Consider the following 27,684-nt stretch of genomic DNA (forward strand, 5'->3'; position numbering starts at 1 on the left):
AATTTTTTTAATATATTCTAAAAATAAAATAATAATCATTATTGTGAGGATAATAAGATAATGTCTGTAAAAAGCACTTAAATATTAAAATATTGCCTGGGCGACTTCCCTGGCATTGCAGTGGTTAAGATTCTGCACTTCCACTGCCGGCAGCACGGGTTTGATCCCTGGTTGGGGAGCTAAGATTCTGCATGCTGCACAGAGCAGCCAATAAATAAATAAAATATTGCCTGGGCATGCTATTTGGTAAAGGGTATTTCGGTAGTCGCCCTGACTATTGACCAATCAGGGCCAATTAAAGAGCCGAGTTCAAGAAAGAATTATAGAATCCTTAAAGGAAATGAATTTTTAACTTCCAAGGAGGGTGGGGGTTTAATAAAACAGGGTCTTTAATTAGTGTCAAATCTGTAGTCAGGAAGTATGTATTTAGCATACAAAATGTGCATCCTTAGTCTTCAGTTTCTGAAATAGATGCAAACTTTAGTTGTACAGTTTAAAATGGTTGTTTTATATTTATATTTTATATTTACATTTCAGTGTTTTATGTCTGTATTAGAAACATTATCTCTTTCTCCTCTTCCCCAGAAGGCTGGTTGGGTTGTGTCTCTGTGTCTAGTTCAGTAGATTGACTGAATATTAGGGGATCCTTTAGCCACGTTGTTTTAAGTTTATCAGTTTACTTATTTTGGTCCTAGGCTTGTTTTTATAGTGACTACTACCTTTACAGAGAAAAACAGACACAAGACTAGTTTGATTTAACGGCAGATACTTGTATACTTTTCTCAAAAATCACAATGAACATGCATTAATATATTAAAATATAGTTAGATATAATCTTTCAGTTTAAACAAAAGTTAGGCAGCTAAAGTGGATTTTATGACACTGTAGCAACATGGAATAATGCTTGGTAGCCAGAAAAGTGGCATAGAACACATGCGTGTGACAATCACAACTGTGATTTTTTTAAAAAATGACTTAGGAAAAAAGACTAGAAAGAAATATATCAAAATGCTGAAAGTGCATGTATTAAAATACTAGTGAGTGGAGTTTTTCTGTTTTCCAAATTTTCAGTAATTTATTTTCTAATGTAAAAATAAATTTATATTTTATTTAACTTAAAGTATGGCTTGAAATTATTCTGTACCCAGCAATTATAATGAGTATATTGTTATATAGGGAATATAGGGAACTTTAAGATTCAACAACCTTTGGGACTTCCCTGGTGGCGAAGTGGTTAAGAATCCGCCTGCCAATGCAGGGAACACGGGTTTGAGCCCTGGTCCGGGAAGATCCCACGTGCCGCGGAGAATCTAAGCCCATGCGCCACAACTCCTGAGCCTGCACTCTAGAGCCCACGAGCTGCAGCTATTGAGCGCTCCTGCCCTAGAGCCCATGCTCCGCAACAAGAGAAGCCACTGCAATGAATGGTCCACGCGCCGCAACTAGAGAAAGTCTGCGTGCAGCAACGAAGACCCAACACAGCCAAAAACAAATAAATAAATTTATTTAAAAAAAAAAAAAAAAGATTCAGCCACCTTAAATGACCCGGAAAGCCTTACAGCAGTTCTTCAGTGAGCTTGGTCCTCACTCACGTTTTATACCCTGACGAGAGATAAAGGAGCTTCTTCACTTCTTCAACTTTTAAATGATTTATCATTTGAGAGCAAAATAATGCACAGGAAGAAAATACATTTTTATATCCATGAAAGAAACTATTGCTGGATTATTACTTAATTGGTATGAGATGAATCCAGATTCCTTAAGTGACTTTAAATCAGCTAACTGGTACGATTTTTTTCAATCTTGTTAGCGAACCTGCATTCACAGCCCTTGAATGTTTTACCTAGATTGCAGATATTAAAAGAAGATGGTTTTTGGATGCTTAAGTCGTGCAGTCTCTTCATTTTCAGCAGGTAGAAGGGGACCTTGGCCTGGAATATTCAGTCTTCCTAGAAAATTCACACTGGTCTTTCCTAATTAGATTAAGCACCCCCCCCCCAAAGGTGGTATAAGTTATTATTTTTAAGAGTCCAGTGAGAAGGTCGTATTTTATATTCTGCACTTAAATTTTTTTTTTTACTTTCAACCTATTTTAAAAAAATTTTTTAAGTAAATTTATTTAGTTTTGGCTGCGTTGGGTCTTTGTTGCTGCGTGCAGGCTTTCTCTGGTTGTGGCGAGCAGGGGCTACTCTTCTTTGCGGTGCGCGGGCTTCTCATTGCGGTGGCTTCTCTTGTTGCGGAGCACGGGCTCTAGGTGCATGGGCTTCAGTAGTTGTGGCACGCGGGCTTAGTAGTTGTGGCTTGCGAGGTCTAGAGTGCAGGCCCAGTAGTTCTGGCTCCCAGGCTTAGTTGCTCCACAGCATGTGGGACCTTCCCGGACCAGGGCTCAAACCCATGTCCCCTGCATTGGCAGGCGGATTCTTAACCACTGTGCCACCAGGCAAGTCCCTCAACCTATTTTAATTTAGATTTATTTAGAAGTTTTTCTAATATAAAATTATTTAATGGAAATAAGTACTATCATTTCTGTAGCTGAATCACTGATTTTTTTTTAATCCTCTTGATCCTCCAGTGCAGTCAGCTAATTTAACTGCTAAGAAGTAGAAGTGTTGCTGGATCTACTTCATGACCGTAGTAGTGCTTTGCATTTAGTACTTTTATTTCGTAATGTGTTCTTGCATTCACAATCCCATTTGAACACACACTGGTCTTTTAAGGTAGATAAGTTTGACAAGTGAGTAAACAGTCACAGAAAGCAACAAAGTTGATAACAAAGGTTCCTGGCAAGTTAGTGGAGGAGCTGGACTCAAAAATCCTTGTCTGGGAGCCCCCAGCCCAGTGCCTGTTGGAGAGCACATTTAAGTGGGAGGGACACATTAGGGGGTAAGGGATTAACAGATACAAAACTACTACACATAAATAGATAAGCAACAAGGGTATACGGTATAGCACAGGGAATTATACCCATTATCTTGTAATAACCTATAATGGAGAATAATCTGCAAAAATACTGAATCACTATGAAACTATCAGGTTATTGTAAATCAGCTATACTTCAATTAAAAAAAATAAAGAGCACATTTATAAATAGAATCTACTCGTTTGTGCATAACCACTATGCTGAAGTTTTTAAAAATAACTTGTAAAGCAGGATAAGTCTCCCTTCTCCCTCAGTCTTGCATGTGTGATTGATTGACTTAGCAGACCCTTCCTTCTTAATAAGGTACTACAAAGGTGAACTTCAGCCCGGGCTTCTGAACTTGGTACCTGTGGAATTTATGAGGTTTTTCTGTAGAAATCAACCATATATGCTTGTTGAATAAACCTGTGTACTTGCTTCATTTGCATGTGACTGCTGGTGAACTTTCTAGTGGGAAAGACTGATTTAGATGAATGTCTGCCTGAAGGCAAGGAAAGGGAGAGGCCATTGGATCAGAATTGACAAGTTTTTCTTTGGGGTTCCTAGCTTTTCTTTCCCTTCCGCCCTCCTTCTTATTATCTTGTTCCCTCATCATTTCTCCCTGCCTCAGCTGAAGTTTCATGTCTGGAAAGAATTTTAAAATGCATCAATCACAAGATTTTATATCTGTGTGGGAGTATATAAAATATATGTAGTATATAATGTAAATTTTGAGTAGACGCAAAATTCAAATTTCAAGAGCTATAAAATTCAAGATATACAAAGGGCTGTAATGTAAAAATTTGAGCTACGAAGGTTTATAATGTAACCATTCAAGAGATAACAAAGGGCTATAGTATAAAAAGCTTTTTTCCTACCTCAACTCCCAACCATCAAGTTCCTCTCTCCAGAGGCAGTGGTGGTACAATTTTCTTCTAGAAACTCTCAGTATTCTTGTAGAACCATTTTATGCCTAATTATATTTAAAGTACACCCCAAGTGCTGGAACATTCTGGGAGAATTTAAGCTCTTATTTAGTTGAAGCCAAAGGAAGGACTCTGATGGCGGCATTCAGGTGGCTGTTAGTGGATGAGTTGGAAGTTAAAAGTCCTAGAATCACCTGTTCTCTCATTCCTTTAGTTACAACTATAGACAGTTGGAACAAACAGAATTGTCAACACCTGGGGAAGGGAGTGGACCTCCCCCCCGCCCCCCCGGGGCTTCTTGCACTTATGACGGTTTCACCAGGCTCTTCCCTTTGCCTCGCAGGTGAACAGTCTGCACGTGGCTGACCCCGTGGAGGCCGTGCTGCAGCTCCAGGACTGCAGCGTCTTCCTCAGGATCATTGACAGCATGTGAGTTTGTGCCGCATCCCTCTCCAGCCTCTCAAGTGAAGCTGCATGCTGGGGTGGGGACTGCATTTGTTTCCTTTCCTCGTTGACAGCTGTGACCAGAAAGCACCGCAGGACTGGGATGTCTAAGCCAGTGTGGGCCCCAGAGGCAAGAATACATTGATCTCGTTCTCCAGTCACTGTGTGTCTTTATGAGAGCGGTTTCACTCTTGTCCCATCTTAAGGCTTCCTCACTCTTTCACAGAAGAGCCTCCAATTCTCCGTGTTCTCACAGTGTCCCGGGAGCCTGCTCCGGGGCTCCGTCCTCTGTCTCAATGGGAGTCTTCTGCAGCCCTCTTTTCGTGACTCATCCTTATCTCACAAGCCCTCTTTGCAACCTGTAGGCCCAGGAGGAAGAAAGGGGAAGCTTTTAAATTTGAGGGAAGTAAGCAGTGCCTAAAAATCTCTAACTTGTTAGCACAGCACAGACATGCCCCTCTCTAACCCATTATAGCATTCCCGGGATTTTCACCTGCCTCATTAACTTGCTTTGTGAGGTCGATTAGCATTAGATAAGCTGCTTGTTGTCATGTAGCCAGGATTTTAGTTTAGGCCTTTAAATTTCATATCTGTGTCTTTAGCACATTTCCTTTAAACTTCACAGTTATCTGGGAAATGAGTGGAGTGGGGCCTCCTCCTCATACCTTACCTTTCTGGAACCCAGCAAAGATGGGTCAAGCTGTAACCTACATTTATCCTTTTAAAGCTCATGTGGTTCACCCTTTTTCCTGTATCCTCAACTTTTAGCAATTATGAAGGGCAAAACTGACAAACTTCTTACTTCTTTGTGCTGTGGGCAAAAGTAGAGGCCAAGCATGATATAAGGAATTGGGGGAACAGTGGAGAGGACCAACCCTTCCTGTTTAAAGGGAAGCACAATAGATGGGGGGTCCCTCAGACCAAGATCTGAAGTGTTGAGGGTGTTTGTGTTCCACACACAGCAGGTAGGAACGGTGTCAGGGATTCAGCATCTCTGTGAAGCAGGTTCATAGGCAGCAGCTCATTGACAGGGAAAGAAGGTAGAACTGAGCTCGTCAAAGGCAGGATCTGGGTCTAATTCATCTTCGGGTCCTCCATACCTAGCTTAGGACAGTGCAGTGATTAGGTTTTAATTAATGTTTGTTGGTGAAAATGAGTGAATGAAAATGTAGTTGATATTCTCAGCAAAGTCTTGTGGGGCTGAGTGCCCCCATGACAGATGGGTTTGCTAGAGTGGTTTTTTTTCAATCTTTTGAGATTTATATTGATAATGGGGTGTCCAGTATGATTTCTTAAAAGTCCCTGTGGCTCTAACCAGCCCACCTACCTTAGTGAAAGAAGTCACTGTATTCTTATTTTGATACAGACACTACCATTTCCTTTCTTTTTTTTTCCTGCTGCACCGCGTAGCTTGCAGGTTCTTAGGTCCCTGACCAAGGATAGAATCTGGGCCCTGGCAGTGAAAGTGCCGAGTCCTAACCACTGGACCACCAGGGAATTCCTGGACACTCCCATTTTCTTTCCCAGTTACCCAGACAGGCCATTTCAACATCATCTTGAATTCCTCCTTCACCTGGGCACTGATTGCTAATTGGTCACCATCCTCTCAGTGTGTCCTTTAGAAGATTTCTCACATCGCTTCCTCTGCCTCATTCTGGATACCAGGGCCTCGAGACTTCGTTCTTCTCTAAACTGTCCTTATTGCAGGGTGTTCCTGTACATGCGATCTCAGGGCTTTCATTGTGATGCTCCACAGCTGATGGGCCTCAGCGGCGCTTCCTTGCCAGGAGGTTGAAATCTAAAATCTGCAGCTTGGTATTCAGCGCTTTCATCAGGGGCCCTCCCAGTCTTGTTTCCTACTCATTTCTACCTCCATACTCCACTCCTTTTTTTTTGATCCTGTAGAATTTCCTAAATTCTGACTTTTGTTAATTGTGTCTTTATGGTACTACTTAACTTATTCTTCCCCTTGTTGCCTATAAACTGGTAATTAGATCTAAACTTAATTAGCTTAAGATTTTTTTCAAGGATACTATATAGATGGAGTTGTGCACTACCTATAAATGATCATTTTGCCACTCCTAATGAAAATCATCATTTTGCAAACCCTAATGAAAGTAGTAGATCTAGGCAACTAACATCAATGGCCAGTAAAACTGTTAGGCTGGCAATACCTAACCTACAATTTAACATCACTAAAGGAGAGGCAGCCAGGTATGATATGCCTTGTTGTAACACGCAGTAGGGTGCAGCATGCTTTTTTTGGACTTCAGACAAGGAGCTTTTGCTTTTGAGGAGATAAATTTCCTTGGCCTGATGACAAGAGCAGTAGATGTGTCCAGGGGTGAGGATGTATGTCCTTGGTTTAGCCATTGTAGGTTTATGACTCTGTGGGAAATTTTCATAAGGAGGGTCAAAAATTCAAGATGCCCATTTTCCAAGTTGTTTTCTAAGGTGCTGCCTGAGCTTTAGACTAGAAGAGCCGTGTGGGGGGAGGGGTGGGGGGAGAGAGAGAGAATGTGTGTGTTTGTTGGATGGAGGGGCTGTTGAAATCCCAGGTTAACCCTGATTTCCATCTCAAATCCAGGACGATTCAGACCAACTTCCTTTGGGAAAACAGACGTTCTTGGTGAACATGTTCTGGCTGATTCATTTGTGATGCTCCTACTGTTGCTAACTGAAATCAGACACCTAGTTCTCAGGAAAGGCAGTGGAGGATGGCAGGGTTGGTGGCAGATAGCTGTGGGAATCGAACAAAAGCTTGTTTCTTGGCCACTTGGCCTTCTCTCTGGGAGAATTCTTTGGGCTCCACCCCTCTGATAAGTTTCCCTTTCTGTTCTCCTGGGCGTGAATAGCCTGAAGCAAAAAGGCTGTCCCATTTCTTTGATATCTATGAGGCTTGCATAGCAAAGTTTAGTGGAGGCATTTTTCCAGAAAACTTAAAGCCCTGACATTTGTCTTACTGAGGTTGACCTCTGCTCTTCCCAGTAAAAAGTATTCCTCATCTGTCAGTCCGCCCATATGTACTCAGCACCTGCTATATTCCTAGCTTTCAGCTCACAAAGAGTGGTCAGTTATAAATGATGCACCTGTATCCGTGAGTCCTGTAGGAATTCCTGAGAAGCAGAGGGGAGACATGACTAGCAGTGGTTCTGCTTGGCTTCCTGCCAGAGATGAGACTTGAGTGCAGTCTTAAAGGATGGGCTGGATTTCCCCAGGACTAGTGTTTTTCAAAGCGTGTTCCATGCACCTGTACTTATCCCAGGGGCTCAGTGGGGGAAAGAAGAGGTTTGTGGTCAGATAGGTTTAGGAAATAATGCGTGTTTATACCTTCTTTAGAAAATGTTCAGTTTGGTTTAACCCAGTATTTCTCAAACATTTAGCCCAAGAACCCTGTTTATTTTTATCCAATGGAATACACTTAGGTAAATTACTACTCTGTGCTGAGGGCAAAGAGAGTCACAACAGTCCAGATTGTGGATGGGTAGGGAAGATGGCTCTTTCAGGAGTCTGTGAGGAGATGAGTATCTCTAAAAGACTTTGTAGGTGTCCCTAATCACAGACCAGCTACCCAAAGTGCCTCCTGTGGGGGGTTCACTTGGAAGAAGCCTTTGTAATCCAGTGGGAGCTGCAGGGAGCTACTCTCGTGGTCTTGCCTAGGATGCTTCTTGTGCTTTGCAGGATGTCTGGCACTGGAGGATTCTAGAGTCTGCCCTGCCCTCCAGAAAGTTGATTTGAGATCTAGAGATTCAGGTTCTGAAGAACAGGAGGCTTTTCAATCAGTATCTTCAGCCGTAGCCTAGATAGAAAAGTCAGCTTTCTAACTTGAAGTAAGGGTAGTCCCTTCCGAAAATGAAACTGCACTCAGCCTGAGGGGCCGGGTCAAGGGGCCAGGGCAGTGTGAGAGCTCCCCCTGCTGCCTCCCTGCCCTCATTGCTCTCCACACTTTGCTTGCCTTTCCGCTTAAACAAACACAAGCACCACAAAGGCCACAGATCGAGAGTGATTGTCCCTTGGCCTGGCCTCTTGGAGGCCACCTCAGCCTTCAGTGTGTGTTGAACTTTGCCTTGTCACTTCAGAGCCTTGTTCCCTCCTGTTCTTCCAGTTTTTAGATCTGTTTTTCCCTTTCCATAGTCCTCTCTGACTCGTACTCTAGCCACATTCGCAGGCATCCTGACGTTGTACACTTGAGCCGTTGCAGGCTATCAGTCCTAGCTTTCCAGTCATCTGTGCTGCCTCCATCGCCTCTCAACCCCCTTCCCACAGAGCTTTTTGATATTCACAAATGCCGTCTTGTCCAGGAGGACCTCATGCCTCAAGTCCCCACTTCTCACCCACGACACAGTTCCTTCTGGCTAAATGGTGTCTTGGTATCTTCTCCCCCGCCTCCAATGTCTGGTCTGGTTCTCCCCCAGATCCAGCACAGATCCAGCCTGAAGGGTTGGGAAGGTGGTATGTAATGCAGTAGCAAGGAGGGAAGGATGGCTAAGTACTCTGGTTCTAATACTTGCTCTTTTTCTAGCCACGGCACTGACGAAGGGCAGCAAATCCTGCAGCAGCCGGTGCCAGAGAGACTGGAATTTGTGTGCAGTTTTCTGCAGAGTAAGCATCTTTCTTATCTTGCTGGGAAGGAGCTGCTTCCTCAGCTCCTGGGACTTGGGGATCTGGACCTGGAAGAACCAGGTCCCAGGTATCTGGGGGAGCAAAGGCTCGAGGCTGCCCACTCTGTACCACCAAGATGAGTACAACTGGGGTGGCTTCCCTGGGCCTGGTGATGCCTGCACCAGTTGGGGAGGAGTGTCCCTGCAGTCCCAGAGCCCATTTCAGGATCCAGGTAGAGCCAGAGGGTCGGTTTTGGGGACTCATCACCTTGGGCTCCCATTCCTCCCACTGCAAGGAGACAGAAGGATCCATGTTACCCTCTTCCCCTTGCAAGAAAAACATTTTACCCTGATAACATTGAATTAATTGCTTAGGTGATAGGTATAGGGGCACAGGCAGGTTAAGGTTGAAATCTTGGCCCTCCTACTCTACTGCTTGTGTGACCTTTCTGGACATGGGTTCCCTGTCTTTAAAATGAAGATCATAGTAATTGCTCTTAAGGTTGATGGATAGAGTAAATAAGAACACATGTGGGACTTCCCTGGTGGTCCAGTGGTTAGGACTCTGTGCTCCCAATGCAGGGGGCCTGGGTTCGATCCCTGGTCAGGGAACTAGATCCCGCATGCCGCAACTAAGACCCGGTGCAGCCAAATAAATAAATGAATGAGTGAATTAATATTTTAAAAAATAACACATGTAAAGCTTCTAACACAGCACTTGTGAATTCCCCTCCCTCATATAGCTGTGGACAGAGTCCTCATCTTTGACACGGGAGCTATCTACCATCCCCACCTCAAGAGAATTATAAGAAAGGTGATAATGGATTTAGATAAATCAGGGTGTTAGTAATTGAGCCATGCCCCTCTGGCAGCATAAGAACCAGGTGTCCCAGCCCTGGTCTGACTCAGGGCTTCCTCTGCAGCCGCAGTTGGAATGAGACTCTTGAGTGACCTGGAATCTCTGGGCTCCTCCTCTGTGGTGCTGAGTGGGAGTTGGTGCGTGGGTAGGTGAGTGCAATGTCAGGCCCCAGAGCTGCTGTGAATTCCAGCCTGCTTTCTTCTTGAACTATCCCTGTAGTTCTTGGACCAATCCAGGATAGAACTAACTTCAGGTGGAAACGTGTATGTTGGGCGAGAGGGGACCTAGGAGTAAGGAGCCCTGCGTCTCCTGGTCCCACCAGCCTTTCTGCTCCTCTGACTGTGATGTGTTCTGATGATCTCAGGGATGGTCCCCAGGAAATTCACCTTGTTGTCTACATTGTTGTCATTACAGAAAACCGAAAACATCCCTCTTCTCCAGAATGCCTGGTGTCAGTGCAGAAGGTGATGGAGGGATCAGAGCTGGAACTTGCCAAGGTACCCATGGAATACCAGACTGGTCTGGGGGGAGGGTGGCACCAGAGGGGCCTGCAGAGGAGCCTTCTCTTAACCCAGAAGAAGTGGTGGGGCTTTATTTCTGGGCCTCGTGGAGATTGGCGGTAGGTCCAGGCAGCTACCTAGTGAGGCAGAGGCTGATTCAGCCAAGGATTTTAGGAGCTCACCTTTATGACAGAGAGCTTGACTAGATCATTACTGTGGCCTCAGTGGAGACCTGGTAGGAATCAGGCCTCACCCAGCTGTCGTCACACTTTTCTTTTTAGCTCAGTCCACTTCATTCCCTCTTCTGTTTCTGGGTGCTGGCCTATAGAGGATGCCTTAAGCTTCATACCCAGGGTTCCATGAGTCCAGGAATTTAGTTATGCAGGAATTCTGGCACCTGGCTTTTTGCACAGTGAGCACTGAGTCCTCAATCAAGTGATTCCTGATGCAGTTAAGGGCAGCGGCCTGGGGCTGCTGAATTCTAGGAGCTTTGGAAGGGTCTCAGAATAGCTCAGAGTCCCCAGAGTGGGGCAGGGGTTGGAGACCGAGAAGAGAGCCCTGCTCAGTGATTGCCTCCTGTTTGGCTTCTAGATGACCATGCTGCTCTTATACCACTCCTCCATGAGCTCCAGAAGTCCCAGGGACTGGGAACAATTTGAATACAAGATTCAGGTAAGCCCTTGTGCCTCCACCCCGCCCAGCAGGTCTTGCCTGTGTTTTACCTCATTCCAGTTGTTTTTCTTTAAACAACATATGTTGTTTTTTTAAAAAATTATGTTATAGTAGTTATAGTCATTCATTATAGAAAGTCTGGAAGATATAGAAAAGCACAAAGAAGGAAATAACAGTTGCCAGTAATCTCATTCTCAGCAATAACTGCTAACTTTTAAAGGATATACTTCCACGTCCTTTTCATGTACATAAGTTTAACTGTACCCGTACCTGAACTGTTTGGTACGTAGAAATTATTCTTTCTTCGTATATGTGCTCCCGTATGTGTGTGTGTGTGTTTTACACAAACTGTCACTCCATTTCTTCCTCCTTTCCTCTAGTAGGAAGGATTAGTGAGAATGTCTTTGTCCGTCATGACAGTCTAGCTCAGAGCGGTTATGTCCTCTCCCCTCCTCTGCATGGTCCCTAAGTGAAGAGGAGTTGGTGCATCTGCTTCATTAGAGAGGGAATTGACCTGGTTTCCAGGAGCTACCTGCCATATGGGTCCTGATGTTTTCCTTGCTTCCTATATGAGCAGCTGTCCTTTATTTTCCAGAGCAGAAGCAGCTGGGATGCCACAGTGGGTAATGTAGGTGACTGGTGGGGCAGTGTCCAGAGAGCTGTGGCCTTTCATGTGGTGATAGAAATGTTGAGTCATCCCATTTCGTACTCACTTAGCTTGTGGCTCGTCTCTGGGGTTGGGGGTTGTAGTGGGAGGCATGGGTGGCTCCTTCCTTTCTTTTTTTTTTTTTTTTTTTGTTGGTGGGTGCGGTACGCGGGCCTCTCACTGCCGTGGCCTCTCCCGTTGTGGAGCGCAGGCTCAGCGGCCATGGCTCATGGGCCAAGCCGCTCCGTGGCATGTGGGATCCTCCCGGCCTGGGGCACAAACCCGCGTCCCCTGCATCGGCAGGCGGACTCTCAACCACTGCGCCACCAGGGAAGCCCTCCTTCCTTTCTTTAACCTTTTCTCTGCTCCAAGCTGATCATAGACCTGGTAGAAACAAATTCTAAAGGAATAAGGAACTACAGAGATGACCAGGATAATCAGATCAACTCTGTAGCTTTGGAATTCAGACAGAGAAGGCAAGATTATACCTGCTGGTGGCTAAGCTTTGGATGAGCCCTGGAGGTGTTCTCACTCAGACAAAGAACAACAGTGAGGTCAGCTGGAAGAGGCCAACGGGGTTATATATAAAAGCTTTCTGACTGCATTACTTTGCCTGTTCTCATCTCATGGTCAGGAGCAAAGTCAGTTTGGACCTCTGTCTCACCCTGGGTGCATCTTTAGGGGAGAAGAGGGGCTGGGGACAAGTAGGGTGAACATGTCTATGGTGGAGTGTTCTTGGCTGGACCATGGGTCTTCAGGTCTGAGAGGAAGAATGGGCTCCAGCAGGCTCCTAGGGCTGGCACGGCCAGGATGGTGCCCTCCATCCCTTCGGGCCTCCTGAACACCTAAATGATGCTCTTTCTCTGTCTGTGGTCCAGGCTGAGTTAGCTGTCATTCTCAAATTTGTGCTGGACCATGAGGATGGGCTAAACCTGAATGAGGACTTAGAGAACTTCTTACAGAAAGGTAAGTTGGGATCACTCCCAAGGATCCTGTCTTTTCTGAGCTGGGGACTGCTAGGATGCTGAGTTGTCAGGAAGTGCAGTGGGGATTTGCCCCAACACAAGTCACAGAGTTGGTGCTTAGGAAACGTGTGTAAGGGGGTAAGTTGGTTTCTGGGCCATGTTGCCATGATCCCAGTTCCCTTCTTGCGCCTGGCAGCAGCTAAGCAGAACATTTATAAGTGATCATGTCTGCTGTGGGTTCTCCTTGACTACCCGCCCCCCCTCCCCTCACACACACACACACACACACACACACTTCTTTTTTTGTTTTTTATAGTTTAAACAGTCATTACTCTAGGCTTATAAGCTAGGAGTACACAGTCTTAGAAAATTGCTTTTCCTACATAAGGCCCGTGTTCTAGGTGGGAAGGCAGATACATAAACCAGAATGTATGATAAGGAATAAGTGCTAGAATGGGGAGATATCGAATCTACCAAGTGTCTTGCTGGAAGTACATCAGAAAGAGTGAGAGTGCTGCCTGTTTGGAAGAGCCATCTAACGACAACAGGGTGTAAGGTGTGGGTCTAGGCACGTTCATCCAGCCACTGAATTTGATGTTCCTTGTGTTCAGGTTCCTCGTGAGCCCTTCAGGTGGAGATGTTGCAGATGTGAGTCTAGAATGCAGGAGAGGGCTCTGGGCCAGGCTGTGGGCTTGCAAGTCTGTGTATGGATGACCGTTGAAGCCTTGGGCACCGTGGGCAGAGCACATGGGCCCCATCAGAGCTCTGGGGCTTGGAGGGCAGGTGGGAGAGGGAGGGAGGAGCAGGTGAGGGAGACGGAGACCCGGTGTTAGAAGTAGGAGGGCCATGCGAAGGTCACCGTGGGAACCAAGGGAAGAGGAGGTTTTGAGAAAGAAGTCATGGTGGCAGTGCACGGTTTCAGAATGGAGGGCTTCAGCAAGGAGGCTGGTGGCTCTGACTCGAGAGGTCATTGGGGCTGAGAGGAGATCTGCTCAGGGTTGGCTTGAGGGAAAAGCGTGAGCACTTGGTCCAGTCTCTGAGCATGGGGGACACAGTCACTTCACTGCGCTCTTTGAGTGCTGGTGATCTGTGGAAACGGAAGCCCCTTGCTTGATTTGGCCTAGGGCACTGACCTCTGGATAACCCAGACACCAGGCTTCAGGTTCTGCCCAGGCGCCTCCCTCTGCAGCTTACCTATAAGTGTCTGGATTCATTCCCACTAAGGCGAGTTCTCAAATTGTGTAAAGATGCAAATCTGTCCACCCTCTTACTAACCTCTCTTTGGCTTGTTTACTCCTTCCCCTCTAGCTCCTGTCCCTTCCCCCTGTTCCAGCACCATCTCTGAAGAACTCTCCCCACCCAGCCACCAGACCAAGAGGGAGGTTCGCTTCCTAGAGCTACAGAAAGTCGCCTCTTCCAGTGGGAACAAGTATGTGCTGGGCCTCTTCTCCCGGGATGGGGCCTCAACATCCAGTCTTCAGATCCCTGCATCCTAGAGGCTAAGCTGTTGACCAGCCCCTTACGTCATCAAGAGTGCTTGGAGTATCTTGTAGATCTGGGATGCCCTCCCCTGCCCCAGTACTAATGGGGGAATTGGTTGGGATCTGTCCTCGGCAGAAGGCCTCTCAAAGGCTGTTCTCTGTTTATAGAATTTCTTGCTTCCCTGGAGACTGTGCTAAAGTCTGTTCTCCTAGTGCAGCTCTGTAGAGGCAAAGGGAATGCACTCCTTTTGCACCGATGGGGGCAGGGGAGGGCATAGAGAAAATTAAGCCTTGGAGGAAGGAGAAGAAAAGCTTTCTCAGGGTCATGTCATAAGGCACGAGGTAGCACTGCAGACAGAACCCAGGTGTTTGGGCCCCGCAGCCAGTGCTCACAACCATAGGGCCCGGCTCCCCCAGCCCCGCCTGTGGTCAGTAGCTTCAGCCCTCATGTCAGTTTCTGACCATGGCATCTGGACCATCTCCTTCCTCAGCTTCCTCCCAGGTTCTCCAGCCTCCCCCATGGGTGACATTCTGCAGACCCCACAATTCCAGATGAGGCGGCTGAAGAAGCAGCTTGCAGATGAGAGAAATAATCGAGACGAGCTGGAGCTGGAGTTGGCCGAGAACCGCAAGCTCCTCACAGAGAAGGGTAGGTGGCTGGCCGCTGGCAGATGTGTGTTAACGGGCAGCATTTGGGATTTTCATCCGGGGAAGCGCTGGGCTTGTCTGAGGCGTGGCCCCTCTGTCTTCCGTGTTGTCCCCTCTGCTGGCCTGGGACCTTAGAGCTCAGCCCTGGGCCTGTCAGGCTGACCTCCTGGAAGCTGGTTCTGTCCTTGCCACCCTCCTTCCTTTCCCTGGGACTGGACCCCCCCTCCTTCCTCCCCCTCCTCCCTCCCCCTCCTCCCCTTAGTCCTGTGCTAACTCTCCTCTTTTCTCCCCTCCTCTGGGGCAGATGCGCAGATAGCCATGATGCAGCAGCGCATCGACCGCCTGGCTCTGCTGCACGAGAAGCAGGCGGCCAGTCCGCTGGAGCCCAGGGAGCTTGAGGAGCTCCGTGGCAAGAATGAGAGGTACAGTGCTCCCTACCGTCCTTCCCACACCCGGGGCAGGGGAGACATGCTCTTTCCTCACTGCTCCCCTCGCTTGCAGCCTCACCATACGGCTCCACGAAACTCTGAGGCAGTGCCAGGACCTAAAGACAGAGAAGAGCCAGATGGATCGCAAAATTAACCAGCTTTCTGAAGAGAATGGGGACCTTTCCTTTAAGGTGAGTGTTGAGGTTTCTGGCCCCCACCTGGAAGCCCCTTAGCTTGAATTGGTCTGGAAAATTCCCCCAAAGAGGGTCGAGGAGAATGTCCTCATTCCGTAATGGGCTCCTGCCAGGGACCAGCTGTTGGCCCTAAGTTTTGATTTGTAGTCCTGAGTCAGAGACGTGAATAGTTGCGATTGGTTTGAGGAAGGTTGGAAGGCTAATGGGAGCCATCCAGGCCCTGGAGCTCAGGGGGCAGATAGCAGTGGTGTTGGCAGTTTTGACCCTGGGTGATGGGCGTTCCCTCTTGTCTGTCTTAGCTGCGGGAGTTTGCCAGTCACCTGCAGCAACTGCAGGGGGCCCTCAATGAACTGACAGAAGAGCACAGCAAGGCCACTCGGGAGTGGGTGGAGAAGCAGACCCATCTGGAGAAGGAGCTCGGCACAGCCCTGCAGGACAAGGTAACCCTCTGCTTCGGGAAGTCAGGGCCACAGTCTTGACCACACACTCAAAGCTGAATTCCGTTTACCGCTCTATTCTTTGGGGCCTTTGGGAATTATGCTGACTACTTGTCAAGGCTTAATAGTGTGCTGTAATGGGCTTCAGGCCAGTACACCTATGAACCCTGTCTCTGCTGTTTACAAGGTGTGGCTCTTGGACAAGTTACTTGACTTCTTTCTAGGCATCCTTTTCCTAAAATGGGAAAAAGAATGGGTAGCTGCCTCATCATCCGTTGTAAGATAATGCATACAGAGCACTGAACACACATTGTCTGGTGCAAAGTGAGCTCTCAGTGAATTAGTTGCTGTTATTATTATTGCTGCTAAGAATCCAGCTCTGCCACTTACTAATAACCATGTAGCCCGGGGGCAAGGCACTTAATTTCTGAGCTTCAGATTCTTACCCTTTAAAAAAAACAAACAAAAAAGGGATGGTAGTAGCTACCTCCCAGATCTTTTGGGTAGGTTAGAAATTCAGAGAGGTACCCAGCGCAGTGCCTGGCCCATTGTAGGTACTTAGTGAACAGTGGCGTAAAGTCGGGCAGGGGACCAGGGGATGCTGCTGCTGTTGATGCTTGGACTGTTGGGATATTTTTAAGCTGGTGGGTTTTTGGATTATCTGAGAGCCAAGACATGACTGAGGAAAGGCATACAGTGAGGAAATCTGGAGTAAACTCAGCAGCCTTGGAGAAGAAATGAGCAGGTCACTTGACTTAATTGAGCCCTGGTACTAGGGCTAGAAAGTCAGGCCTCTCATGGTCCCAGGTCCTTGGTTTCTGCAAGTTACCCTAGGTCAGGGCAAAAGGAGATCTTGGTAATAAGGTAATCGGGTCTTATGTTTTGTTGATGTTCAAAAGGGTTCGTATGGTAATCTGGTGCCTGTTCCACTTCTGTTAACATGGGGCTCTTGTTTACTCCCAGAAATGCCTTGAAGAGAAGAATGAAATCCTTCAGGGAAAACTTTCACAGCTGGAAGAACATTTGGCCCAGCTCCGGGAGAACCCACCCCGGGAGAAGGGCGAGGTGCTGGGTGACGTGTTGCAGGTAGGATCTCAGGGGCAGGGGTGAGACCTGTGTGCTGGGATTGCAGCAGACCCATGTTCGCCATGTTCAGGTTCCTGGCGGTCCTCAATCCCCAGAGGGGCCAGGGGGACCGCGGAGTCGTGCTGAGCCCCATTTGTCTCTTTATCTCACCAGCTGGAAACTCTCAAGCAAGAGGCAGCCACTCTAGCTGCAGACAACACCCAGCTCCAAGCCAGAGTGGAGGTGCTGGAGACTGAGCTGGGCCAGCGGGAAGCCAAGCTGCTTGCCGAGCGGAGCCACTTTGAAGAAGAAAAGCAGCAGTTGGCCAGCCTGATTGCCGAGCTGCAGGGCTCCCTGTCCAACCTTGGCCAGGCCAAGGAAGAGCTGGAGCAGGCCTCTCAGGCTCAGGGGGCCCGGCTGTCTGCCCAGGTGGCCACGATGACCTCTGAGCTCGCCACCCTCAATGCCACCGTCCAGCAGCGGGATCAAGAACTGGCTGGCCTAAAGCAGCAGGCCCAAACAGAGCAGGCGCAGCTCGCGCAGACTCTCCAGCGGCAGGAACAGGCCTCCCAGAGCCTCCGCCAGCAGGTGGAGCAGCTGAGCAGCAGCCTGAAGCAGAAGGAACAGCAGTTGGAAGAGGCCGCCGAGGAGCAGAAGGCCACCCGGCGGGACCACGCCCAGCAACTGGCCACTGCGGCTGAGGAGCGGGAGGCCTCTTTACGGGAGAGGGATGCGGCCCTCCAGCAGCTGGAGGCATTGGAGAAGGAGAAGGCCGCCAAGCTGGAGGTCCTGCAACAGCAGCTTCAGGCTGCTAGTGAAGCCCGGGACAGTGCCCAGACCTCGGTGACACAGGCCCGGCGGGAGAAGGCAGAGCTGAGCCAGAAGGTGGAGGAGCTCCATGCCCGTGTTGAGGCAGCCCATCAGGAGCGGTGTGAGGTGCAGGCCCAGGTGGCAGAGCTGAAGGCCCAGCTGAGGTCTGAGCAGCAAAAAGCAACCGAGAGAGAAACAGTGGCCCAGGAGAAGGCCCAGCTCCAGGAGCAGGTTCGGGCCCTTGAGGAGTCCTTGAAGGTCACCAAGGGCAGCCTGGAAGAGGAGAAGCACAGGGCTGCAGACATCCTGGAAGAGCGGCAGCGATGCATCTCCAGGCTGGAGGCAGAGGCCCGGAGCCTGGTGGAGCAGCACAAGCAGGAACAGGAGGAGCTGGAAGAAGAGAAGGCCGGGCGCAAGGGGCTGGAGGCCCGACTACAGCAGCTCGGGGAGGCCCATCAGGCCAAGACGGAAGCCCTGCGGCAGGAGCTGGCTGAGGCCATAGCCTCCCAGCGCGAGGCCGAGAGTGAGTGTGAGCAGCTTGCCAAGGAGGTGGCCACCTGGCGTGAGCGGTACGAGGACAGCCAGCAGGAGGAGGCGCAGTACGGCGCCATATTCCAGGAACAGCTGATGACCCTGAAGGAGGAATGCGAGAAGGCCCGCCAGGAGCTGCAGGAGGCAAAGGAGAAGGTGGCAGGGATAGAGGCCCACAGCGAGCTCCAGATCGGCCGGCAGCAGAGTGAGCTTGCTCAGCTCCACGCCAGCCTGGCCAGGGCCCTGCAGCAGGTCCAGGAGAAGGAGGTCAGGGCCCAGAAGCTCGCAGACGACCTGTCTGCTCTGCAGGAGAAGATGGCTGCCACCAGCAAGGAGGTGGCCCGCCTGGAGGCCTTGGTGCGCAAGGCGGGTGAGCAGCATGAAACGGCCTCCCAGGAGCTACTCAAGGAGCCGCCCAGGGCAGGAGACAGAGAGTCGGAGTGGCTGAAAGAGCATCAGGGACGCCCATTCTGCAGCACGCAGGCTGCACTGCAGGCCATGGAGCGTGAGGCAGAGCAAATGGGCAGTGAGCTGGAGAGGCTGCGGGCTGCGCTGGTGGAGAGCCAGGGGCAGCAGCAGGAGGAGCGTGGGCAGCAGGAGAGGGAGGTGGCGCGGCTGACCCAGGAGCGGGGCCGGGCCCAAGCCGACCTTGCCCTGGAGAAGGCTGCCAAGGCCGAGCTTGAGATGCGGCTGCAGAATGCCCTCAACGAGCAGCGTGTGGAGTTTGCCGCCTTGCAGGAGGCACTGGCCCGTGCCCTGATGGAAAAGGAGGGGAAGGATCAGGAGCTGGCCAAGCTTCGTGGGCAGGAGGCAGCCCAGGGGGCAGAGCTGAAGGAGCTTCAGCAGACCGTGGAGCGACTGAAGGAACAGCTGGCCAGGAAAGAGGAGGAGTGCCCACAGTCTCTAGGGGCGGCCGGCCGAGAAGACGCTTCCGGGTCGGGAGCCCAGTCTGAGGCTGCTGGAAAGACGGAGCAGACAGGCCCGGAGCTGGAGGCTCTGCGGGCAGAGGTGAGCAGGCTGGAGCAGCAGGTCCGCGAGTATCAGGAGAAGTCCTCCAGCCTGGAGCGCAGCTTCGAGGCTCAGCGCGCCTCCCACGCGGAGCAGGCCGGTGCTCTGGAGACTTTGCGGGGCCAGTTAGAGCAGAAGGCCCAGGAGCTGGGGAGCGGTCAGGACACCTTAGCCTCAGCCCAAAGGGAGCTGGCCACCCTCCGCGCCAAGGCCCAAGAGCACAGCAAGGCTGAGGATGGGTGGAAGGCACAGGTGGCCCGGAGTCAGCAGGAGGCTGAGAGGAAAAACAGCCTCATCAGCAGCTTGGAGGAGGAGGTGTCCATCCTGAATCGCCAGGTGCTGGAGAAGGAAGGCGAGAGCAAGGAGTTGAAGCGGCTGGTTATTGCCGAGTCAGAGAAGAGTCAGAAGCTGGAAGAGAGGCTGCGTCTGCTCCAGGCAGAGACGGCCAGCAGCAGCGCCAGGGCCGCGGAACGCAGTTCTGCTCTGCGGGAGGAGGTCCAGACCCTCCGGGAGGAGGCGGAGAAGCAGCGGGTGGCTTCTGAGAGCCTGAGGCAGGAGCTGGCCTCGCAGGCAGAGCGAGCGGAAGAGCTGGGCCAAGAGTTGAAGGCTTGGCAGGAGAAGTTCTTCCAGAAGGAGCAGGCCCTCTCTGCCCTGCAGCTTGAGCACACCAGCACGCAGGCCCTGGTGAGCGAGCTGCTGCCCGCTAAGCACCTGTGCCAGCAGCTGCAGGCTGAGCAGGCAGCCACTGAGAAACGCCACCGAGAGGAGCTGGAGCAGAGCAAGCAGGCAGCTGGTGGGCTGCGGGCAGAGCTGCTGCGGGCCCAGCGCGAGCTCGGGGAGCTGGTGCCCCTGCGGCAGAAGGTGGCTGAGCAGGAGCGAGCAGCCCAGCAGCTGCGGGCAGAGAAGGCCAGCTACGCAGAGCAGCTGAGCATGCTGAAGAAGGCTCACGGCCTGCTGGCAGAGGAGAACCGGGGGCTGGGAGAGCGGGCCAACCTCGGCCGGCAGTTTCTGGAAGTGGAGCTGGACCAGGCCCGGGAGAAGTACGGCCAAGAGCTGGCAGCTGTGCGTGCTGAGGCTGAGACCCGTCTGGCCGAGATGCAGCGGGAGGCACAGAGTACTGCCCGGGAGCTGGAGGTGATGACTGCCAAGTACGAGGGTGCCAAGGTCAAGGTCCTGGAGGAGAGGCAGCGTTTCCAGGAGGAGAGGCAGAAACTCACTGCCCAGGTGAGGCACCCAGCTCAAGCGAGCCCCCAGAGAGCAGACCTGCGGGAGGGGGACACTGTCCCTCTGCATTCCTGGGCCTCCGGCTCCCACATGATTAGAGTGTCTTGTCTCCCCACGCTCACTGGGTGGCAGAGGAAGAGAGGTGACTGGTAGAGTTCAAGTCTGTTGCCCCCTCGTTGGCCTACAGAAAATACCAATAGCCTCTTCTCCGAAGCCTCTGTCCCTGGAGAGTCGGGCTGCAAAGGCCATCAGCCCATTGAGGCACAGTGTCGTGAGGAGGCGCGCTTGCAGTGGAGGCCCCGAGAGCCACCGGCGACTAGAATGAGCCGAGCTAGCATTTACAAAAATGTTCAGACGTCTAGTTCCATGGGGGGAAGATTAGAGCCTCGGTGAGGTCAGCCTGGCACCAGGGCCAGTGCCTCTTTGGCCCCATCTCATGCTGTCTCCGTTGCCCCTCCCCATGCACAGGTGGAGCAGCTAGAGTTATTTCAGAGAGAGCAAACTAAGCAGGTAATGCCTGAGGTCCTCGCTAAATGCTGGCTGCTTAAGCGGTGACTGGTCTCGGTGCATGACGGCGGCTGCAGCTTGCCTCCGCTGGCGCCTGTTGTGAACTGTTTGTGAAGGGGGCAGGGTCAAGCCATGGAACCCAGGCCCAGGCCGCCCCGGAGTGCGGTGTGCAAGGCCCTCTCTCAGGCCTCATCCCACCCATCCCAGGTCGGCCTCTCCACTTTTCTGTGCTTTCATCGCTTGTCAGGGATGAGGGGTAGGGTAGGCTTCATCTTTCCCATAGCAGATCCAGCGACAGACTGCTCTTGGGATTCCCAAACCTCCAAGTCCTGCTCCGAGTTTGGGTATTCAACTGTGGGGACTCACAGGATGCCCATGGGCCTTGTTTAACACAGGCCCCTTCTTTCCCACAGAAACCAGAAAGATGATGTGCAGGAGGTCCCCACAGATGAGGGGGGTTGTGAGCTCAGGATGCCTGCCCATCACCCTCTGGGGTTTTAACCCCGAGCATGGAATAGACATGTCTGGGAGCAGGAAGGCCAAGGTTGAGAGGAGCAGGAGGGGCTCCCACAAGTCAGAGGAGGTGAGGTCTGGCTGCCGCGCCCTCACAAGGATCTCTGCTGCCCTAGACGTCAAAGCTATCGAACTGGTATTTAGTGGGAGCACCCTTTCCACCACCCCTCCTACCCTGTCACCTCGGGCCTGCTGAGGAGTTGGCCCTTCTCTCCTCCCATCACCTCCTCCGAGGAGCCTGAGATGATGGGGGAGGTCAAACTGAATAGCAAACAGTTAGCAATGGAGCCCTTGCCTCTCGCCTTTGCTGATCACGCTTGAGCTCCTGGAATGCCTGGGGGAGCCAGGAGTGTTTGTGGCTGTTATGCTCCCTCTCGTCCCCTCCCTCCCTTCGCTCTTCCTCTCTGTGGGAGTGGGGTGGGCTTGGAGTACGTGTGCTGCCCCTGCTCTCCTCTTCCAGCAGCCAGCAGCCGCACCGCCAGCGCCAGCCCTAACGGCTTGTGGATATTGGGCAGAGGTCCGAGCATCTGGCTTTTGCTCTGGCCGTTTCTGGGAGGAAGGGGGATGGGTATTCATTGAGTACGTCTGCTGGAGTGGTAGACTGGGTCCCCTCGTCCTGTCCCGCCCGGGGAGGTTGGGGCTGGGAGCGGCCGCGGCAGTAGGGCTTGGTGGGGTGTCAGCTCCCGAGTCGGCTCTGCTGTCTCTGTCTCTGCAGGCGGGGGGGTTGGAGGCGAGCACAGGCAGGTGGCTCTGGCAGCACTTGAGTTGGGTCACGTCACTCACGTCCTGCTGACCAGCCTGGGCAGCAGGCCGTTCCCTAATTAGAGGCCAGAGAAAGGACCCGAGTTTCTTCTTCCAGGAACACTGGGGACTGGTCTGGGGAAAACCCCGTAATTTGTCTGGACATCCAGGGGAAGGCCTCCTGAGTCTTGTCTTCTCCTTTTCCCTTCCTGCCCCAGGTGGAAGAACTGAGTAAGAAGCTAGCTGACCATGACCAAGCCAGCAAGGTGCAGCAGCAGAAGCTGAAGGTGGGACAGCTGGGGGATGGGCCTGCCCTCTGCTGGCCTCAGGTTGAGCGGGGAGGGAAGGTGCTAAGCCCCTGGGTTGGGGCACCCTGGGGCCTGGCAGCCTCAGGAGCCCTGCCTGTGCCTCTGGGAGCTCTCGAGGGAAGACCAGAGTGGCTCCCAACCCCCAGACCTTCACTGTCTGCTACAGTAGCCACTAGCCATGTGTGGTTATTTAAATTGAAATTAAATTAAAAATTCAGTTTCTCAGTTGCGCTAGCCGCAGTTCCACTGCTCAGTAGCCATGTGTGGCTAGTGGCTGCCGTACCGGACAGGGCAAATCAGAACATTTCCATCACTGCAGAAAGTTTAATTGGGTTGCACTGCTAAATCTCGGGGAGGAGCATCAGTAACGTTTAATATTACAATGCAATTTAATATTCTTAATGCTTTCAGCGATGTCACCTTCTTTGGTTTAATATTTGCTTTTTTGCAGCTCTAGGCGTCACAGCTTTTAGTTAGGGGCAAAGGAATTTGGCACCAGTGGCCCTGGGAGGGTCACGGGAGTTGGTGGGAGCTCAGAGCTTTGTTTCCCCAGCTCCCTGCCATGTACTCCACACCATGTCACAATTACGTGATAAACAGATGCTTATTACACCCTTCTTAGGGGCCTTCCTGGTGCTGGGAGATGTGGAGAGGTAAGGCTGGATGGCCCTGTCCAGTGCCTGCTACAGAAGTAGTATTTGCTGGTGGTGTAGGCGGACAGAGAATCCGCCACAGGCCCTGCTCCCCAGGAGTCTATGGTCTGGATAGGAGGCAGTGCTGGCATCATAAATGAGCCCACACAGGCTTTGGAATTAGGTGGACCAAGGTTCAAGTCTTACTCTGCTGTTTAGTTACTGTGACCCTGGTCAATTTGCTTTCAAGCTCTGAGCTTAGTTTCTTCATCTCTGAAGTGGAGATAGTTAGTTCCTAGAGGGGTTTTGAGGAGAAATGAGTTCACGTGTCCTCAGAGAGCACACATGCTGTGTGCCTAGCTCCATGCTCTGCACCCTGGTGTTCCCTGGGGATCCGTGCCCTTCCTCCTCGGGGAGACTGTACTCATGGAGAGAGAGTGAGATGGTTTGTGCCTGGTCTCAAGGAAGCAAAGGCAGGCTGCCAGAACTCTTCCAGAAATGGCATTAGCTGGACAGGAAAAGCTCCTATAGAAGGTGCACTTCGAGGGGTGTGTGGTGTTTTGGTAGGCTGGAGTTGGGAGGGGGTAAAAGGTCTTTTTGTGTGTCCTGAGAGGATAGGCAGGAGTCTGAAAACATCCATGGAGCCCAGGAGGCTGTGGATTAGGGTGGAGCAAACAGACCAGCAGCCCTGATCAGCCTTTCTCGTGCTTTCCAGGCCCAGGGAGGTGAGAGCCAGCAAGAGGCCCAGCGCCTCCAGGCCCAGCTGAATGAGCTGCAGGCCCAGCTGAGCCAGAAGGAGCAGGCGGCTGAGCACTACAAGCTGCAGGTGAGGAGCCTGGTCCTGCCCACCTGCCCTCCCGCCCCACCCCACTCCAGCCCCACCAACCCACCTGCCCTTCCGCCCACCCAGATGGAGAAGGCCAAGACTCATTATGATGCCAAGAAGCAGCAGAACCAAGAGCTGCAGGAGCAGCTGCGGGGCCTGGAGCAGCTGCAGACAGAGAACAAGGAGCTGCGGGCTGAAGCGGATCGGCTGGGCCGGGAGCTGCAGCAGGCCGGGCTGAAGACCAGGGAGGCCGAGCAGACCTGCCGTCACCTCACCGCCCAGGTGCGCAGCCTGGAGGCACAGGTAGGGCTCTGGCTGCACTGATGCCCTCCCCTCTGTCATACCGGGCCCCGTGCCCTCCTCACCTCAGCCACCCCTGCTTAGGCCTCCCTTCACTCTCCCTCGGCCCTCTCCTTCCCAGGTTGCCCATGCTGACCAGCAGCTTCGGGACCTGGGCAAGTTCCAGGTGGCGACTGACGCCTTAAAGAGCCGGGAGCCCCAGGCTAAGCCTCAGCTGGACTTGAGCATTGACAGCCTGGATCTGAGCTGCGAGGAGGGGACCCCACTCACTATCACCAGGTCAGGAGGCACCCTTCCTCCCTCCGTCTGTTGTCCATTGAGCGCCCACTGTTTATCAGGCTGTATCCTGGGCACTGGGGCTGTGAGATAAATAAGACGTGAACCCTTTGCCCTCTGGAAGCTTATTCTTAGAGAAGAATAAAGAAAGTATTAGAGGTATTAGGCCAGATGTTTGTATATAGCACAGTGGGAGTAAATAAAAATGAGTGGTCAGAAAAGGCTTCATGGAGGCTGTCACTCCTGCTCTGAGTCTTGAAAGAAGCCGTAGGGGTGTGTCTGATGGAGAGTGGTGAGAGCAGAGGCCGAGAAAGAGCCTGGATGGGCTGGAACATGAAGTTGCAAGGGCTCGGGCCCAAGTCCCGGAGGAGCGGCTGGACTCCCCACTGAGTGGGGGGTGAGCACATGTGTTGAGGAGCACATGGTCAGGTTTGCATCTTAGAAAGCCTGTCCTGATAGGGCAAAACTGAGACTTCAATAAAAACAATAAATGTGTTTTTAGAAATGTTAAAAACTTATGTGTGTCAGACACGGTTATAAACACCTGAAAGGTATTAATTCATTTATCCCTTAACAACTCTGAGGAAGAGTCTATGATTATCTCCTTTCACAGATGGAATTGGGGCAGAGGGGCAGTCACTTGCCCAAGGTGCCACAGTGGCAGGGCTAGGCTTGAACCTGGGGAGCCTGGCTCGAGTCCTTGCTTGTCTCCACTCTGTGTCTCTCAGAGGCTGTTGTAAGTCTAGGCCAGAGGGGACGAGGCAGGCACGGAGGGGCGTGAGAGTGGAGTACGGTGTGGTTAGGAGAGCTCTCAGGAGACTCACCGATTGGGTTTGGCCGGAGAGGGAAGAGGTAGGACTGTGCCTGTGTTCGTGGCTGGGGGCTTGGGTGGAGGCTGCCCCTCCCAGCTCCTACTTGCTGAAATAGGAGATACAGGAGGAACAGACAATGGACTTGGTTTGGGACATGTTTGTTGTGGAATCCATGGGGGAGGTCTGGGGCTGTGGATATATGGGTCTGGGGAGCAGGGTTTGGGAATTGCCAGTATTGAGTTCAGAGAGCCATGGAGTGTATAGGCTCACCAGGGATGGAGAACGGATGGAAGGCCAAGGTCAAGGACTCTCCTTGATACCTCTGAGAAATCAGAGAGGGTGGGGTGCTTGACCTGGTCTTCTTGTAATAATAAATGTAGGACTTGGTCGCTTTGGAGCAAAGGGATGGACAAAATGCCTTGTAGCCCCAGGAATGGCACCTCAGCAGATGTTTTCCCCACAGCAAGTTGCCTCGTACCCAGCCAGAGGGCACCAGCATCCCTGGAGAGCCAGCCTCGCCCATCTCCCAGCGTCTGCCCCCCAAGGTAGAATCCCTGGAGAGTCTCTACTTCACCCCCATCCCTGCTCGGGGTCAGCCCCCTCTGGAGAGCAGCCTGGACTCCCTGGGGGATGTCTTCCTGGACTCAGGCCGGAACACCCGCTCCTCTCGTCGGCGCACCATGCAAATCATCAACATCACCATGACCAAGGTCAGGCTGCTGCAAGTGCGGGGCAGCAATGCTTGCTTCCTCTCAAGGGCATTTTCCATCGGGTCCTCAAAACAGCCTCAAGAAGCCGGCAGGGCTGACCAGTCCATACCCACAGATGGGAAAGCTTAAGGGCGGTGACTTGCTTAGGCCTCTTGTAGAAAGGGGCAGGGCTGGACTTGGCTGCCTGTCCACTGCTCTAAGGCTGCCGTCCTCTCCGTGTACAGCAGTGACCCTGTGCAGCTCAAGGGAGACAATGTGGAGAAGTTGCAGTCCAGCCCGTGCCTCCCTGCACACCCCTGGGTACACCCTTGGGTAGCCGAGATGCGTTGTGGTTGCCCAGTGGGCTGCCTGCCTGGCTGGGGGCTCTGGTCCCTGTTTCCATAGCACTAGGAGGTTGGGGAGGAGAGGAAGGGAGCACCTCTGGTGGGGAGAAGCTGGAGAAGTTCTGAAAGATTGTCAGGGCCCTGGCACGCTTGGGCGGAAGGACACTGTGGGATGAGCCCGACAAGCTCAGGAGACGTGGGTTCCAGCCCCAGCTCTGCCGCTTCCTTGCTTTGTGCCCTTTGGGCCAGTCACTTCATTCCTTTGCACCTCACTTCTAAAATGGTCTGATGCACTCTGCCTCCCCTCCCTCAAAGCATTGTTAATAGACTCAATGGAAAAACGGACAGAAAAGAGTCTTGACAGCCTCGGCACCTTGTGTGGGATTCTGGCAACAAGGCCCATTTCTTGCAGAAGTGCAGCTAAGGACCCCATGCAAAGCAGCGTGGATATGTGCAGCCGTGGGGTCTGAGGCGCTTTGGGAAGGGGAACAGGCGGCTTCTTGATGGGGTGTCAGGGCCCCCATCCCTACTACAACAGGTGCATCCTCTCTTCCAGAAGCTAGATGTGGAGGAGCCAGACAGCGCCAACTCCTCCTTCTATAGCACGCAGTCTGCCCCTGCTTCCCAGGCCGGCCCGAGAGCTGCCTCCTCCACCCAGTCTCTAGCCCGCCTGGGCTCTCCCGACGACGGCAACTCGGCTCTGCTAAGCCTGCCTGGCTACCGGCCCACCACTCGCAGCTCCGCTCGCCGCTCCCAGGCTGGGGTGTCCAGCGGGGCCCCTCCAGGTGAGGGGACTGTGGGGACTTAACACACCCAAAGATTAGACTGGAAGCAGATCCTGGCACAGGGAAGGGACAAGCTTTTAAAAACCCAAGGCTGGCTTCCTGGCTGCCGCCCAGCACCTCACCTGCCTCTCCTCCCTGCAGTCTGAGGGCCTTGCCTGTTGTTCATCAAGGGGCTGTGCTGGGCAATAACACTGATGTCATTCTCAGCCAGGCTATAAACCAGAAACACACGACGGGCCTGGGATTCCCAGCACAAGAGTGCTGCCCAGCTGCTGTCAGGAGTCCTCCAGGCCCCTCCTCAGGTGGGAAGGGGCTACCAGAGAGGCCAGACTGGCCTGGGAGCTACGCTCAGATTTTTTTTGGCGGCTCTTCAGGGACCACTCTGGGTGTCGATTCCTGGCCCTCCATTAGTTTCTCTCGGTGTCACAGCCTCTGCATATGACCGCAGGGAGGAAGCAGTGAGCCAGTCTCCAGGGTAGAGATGGTCTGTGAGCCCCGAGGCTGTATCGGCAGCACTGAGCAGAGCAGGACTCTGGGGTGCTAGGCTTGAAGTTCAAGGGCTAGGTGGATGGGAGTGGTGGCAGCAAAGGCTGGCGGGATGCTACCTCCACCC

At 52.0% G+C, this 27,684-nt stretch overlaps 1 protein-coding gene across 11 annotated transcripts in view; it reads left to right on the forward strand.

The window, feature by feature from the left end:
• The window catches only part of NUMA1 (nuclear mitotic apparatus protein 1), a 73,080-nt gene that overhangs the window by 42,961 nt on the left and 2,435 nt on the right, over positions 1 to 27,684 (forward strand). For 8 of the 11 annotated variants that reach the window (XM_082626735.1, XM_082626730.1, XM_082626731.1 and 5 more), the window contains exons 3-21: positions 4,169 to 4,254; positions 8,792 to 8,871; positions 10,144 to 10,226; positions 10,821 to 10,901; positions 12,426 to 12,513; positions 13,821 to 13,941; positions 14,485 to 14,642; positions 14,946 to 15,063; positions 15,143 to 15,260; positions 15,563 to 15,703; positions 16,664 to 16,786; positions 16,940 to 20,338; positions 20,807 to 20,848; positions 22,318 to 22,386; positions 23,755 to 23,865; positions 23,950 to 24,168; positions 24,287 to 24,444; positions 25,717 to 25,963; positions 26,843 to 27,071. In XM_082626735.1, the coding sequence (XP_082482861.1) occupies positions 4,169 to 4,254; positions 8,792 to 8,871; positions 10,144 to 10,226; positions 10,821 to 10,901; positions 12,426 to 12,513; positions 13,821 to 13,941; positions 14,485 to 14,642; positions 14,946 to 15,063; positions 15,143 to 15,260; positions 15,563 to 15,703; positions 16,664 to 16,786; positions 16,940 to 20,338; positions 20,807 to 20,848; positions 22,318 to 22,386; positions 23,755 to 23,865; positions 23,950 to 24,168; positions 24,287 to 24,444; positions 25,717 to 25,963; positions 26,843 to 27,071 (5,671 nt within the window). The remainder of the gene's footprint in view (positions 1 to 4,168; positions 4,255 to 8,791; positions 8,872 to 10,143; positions 10,227 to 10,820; positions 10,902 to 12,425; positions 12,514 to 13,820; positions 13,942 to 14,484; positions 14,643 to 14,945; positions 15,064 to 15,142; positions 15,261 to 15,562; positions 15,704 to 16,663; positions 16,787 to 16,939; positions 20,339 to 20,806; positions 20,849 to 22,317; positions 22,387 to 23,754; positions 23,866 to 23,949; positions 24,169 to 24,286; positions 24,445 to 25,716; positions 25,964 to 26,842; positions 27,072 to 27,684) is intronic. The other 3 variants (XM_082626740.1, XM_082626732.1, XM_082626738.1) reach the window with 2 other exon arrangements.

The sequence above is a fragment of the Mesoplodon mirus genome, assembly GCF_964341445.2.
Source record: "Mesoplodon mirus genome assembly, chromosome: 7".
Classification (NCBI taxonomy): Eukaryota; Metazoa; Chordata; class Mammalia; order Artiodactyla; family Ziphiidae; genus Mesoplodon; species Mesoplodon mirus.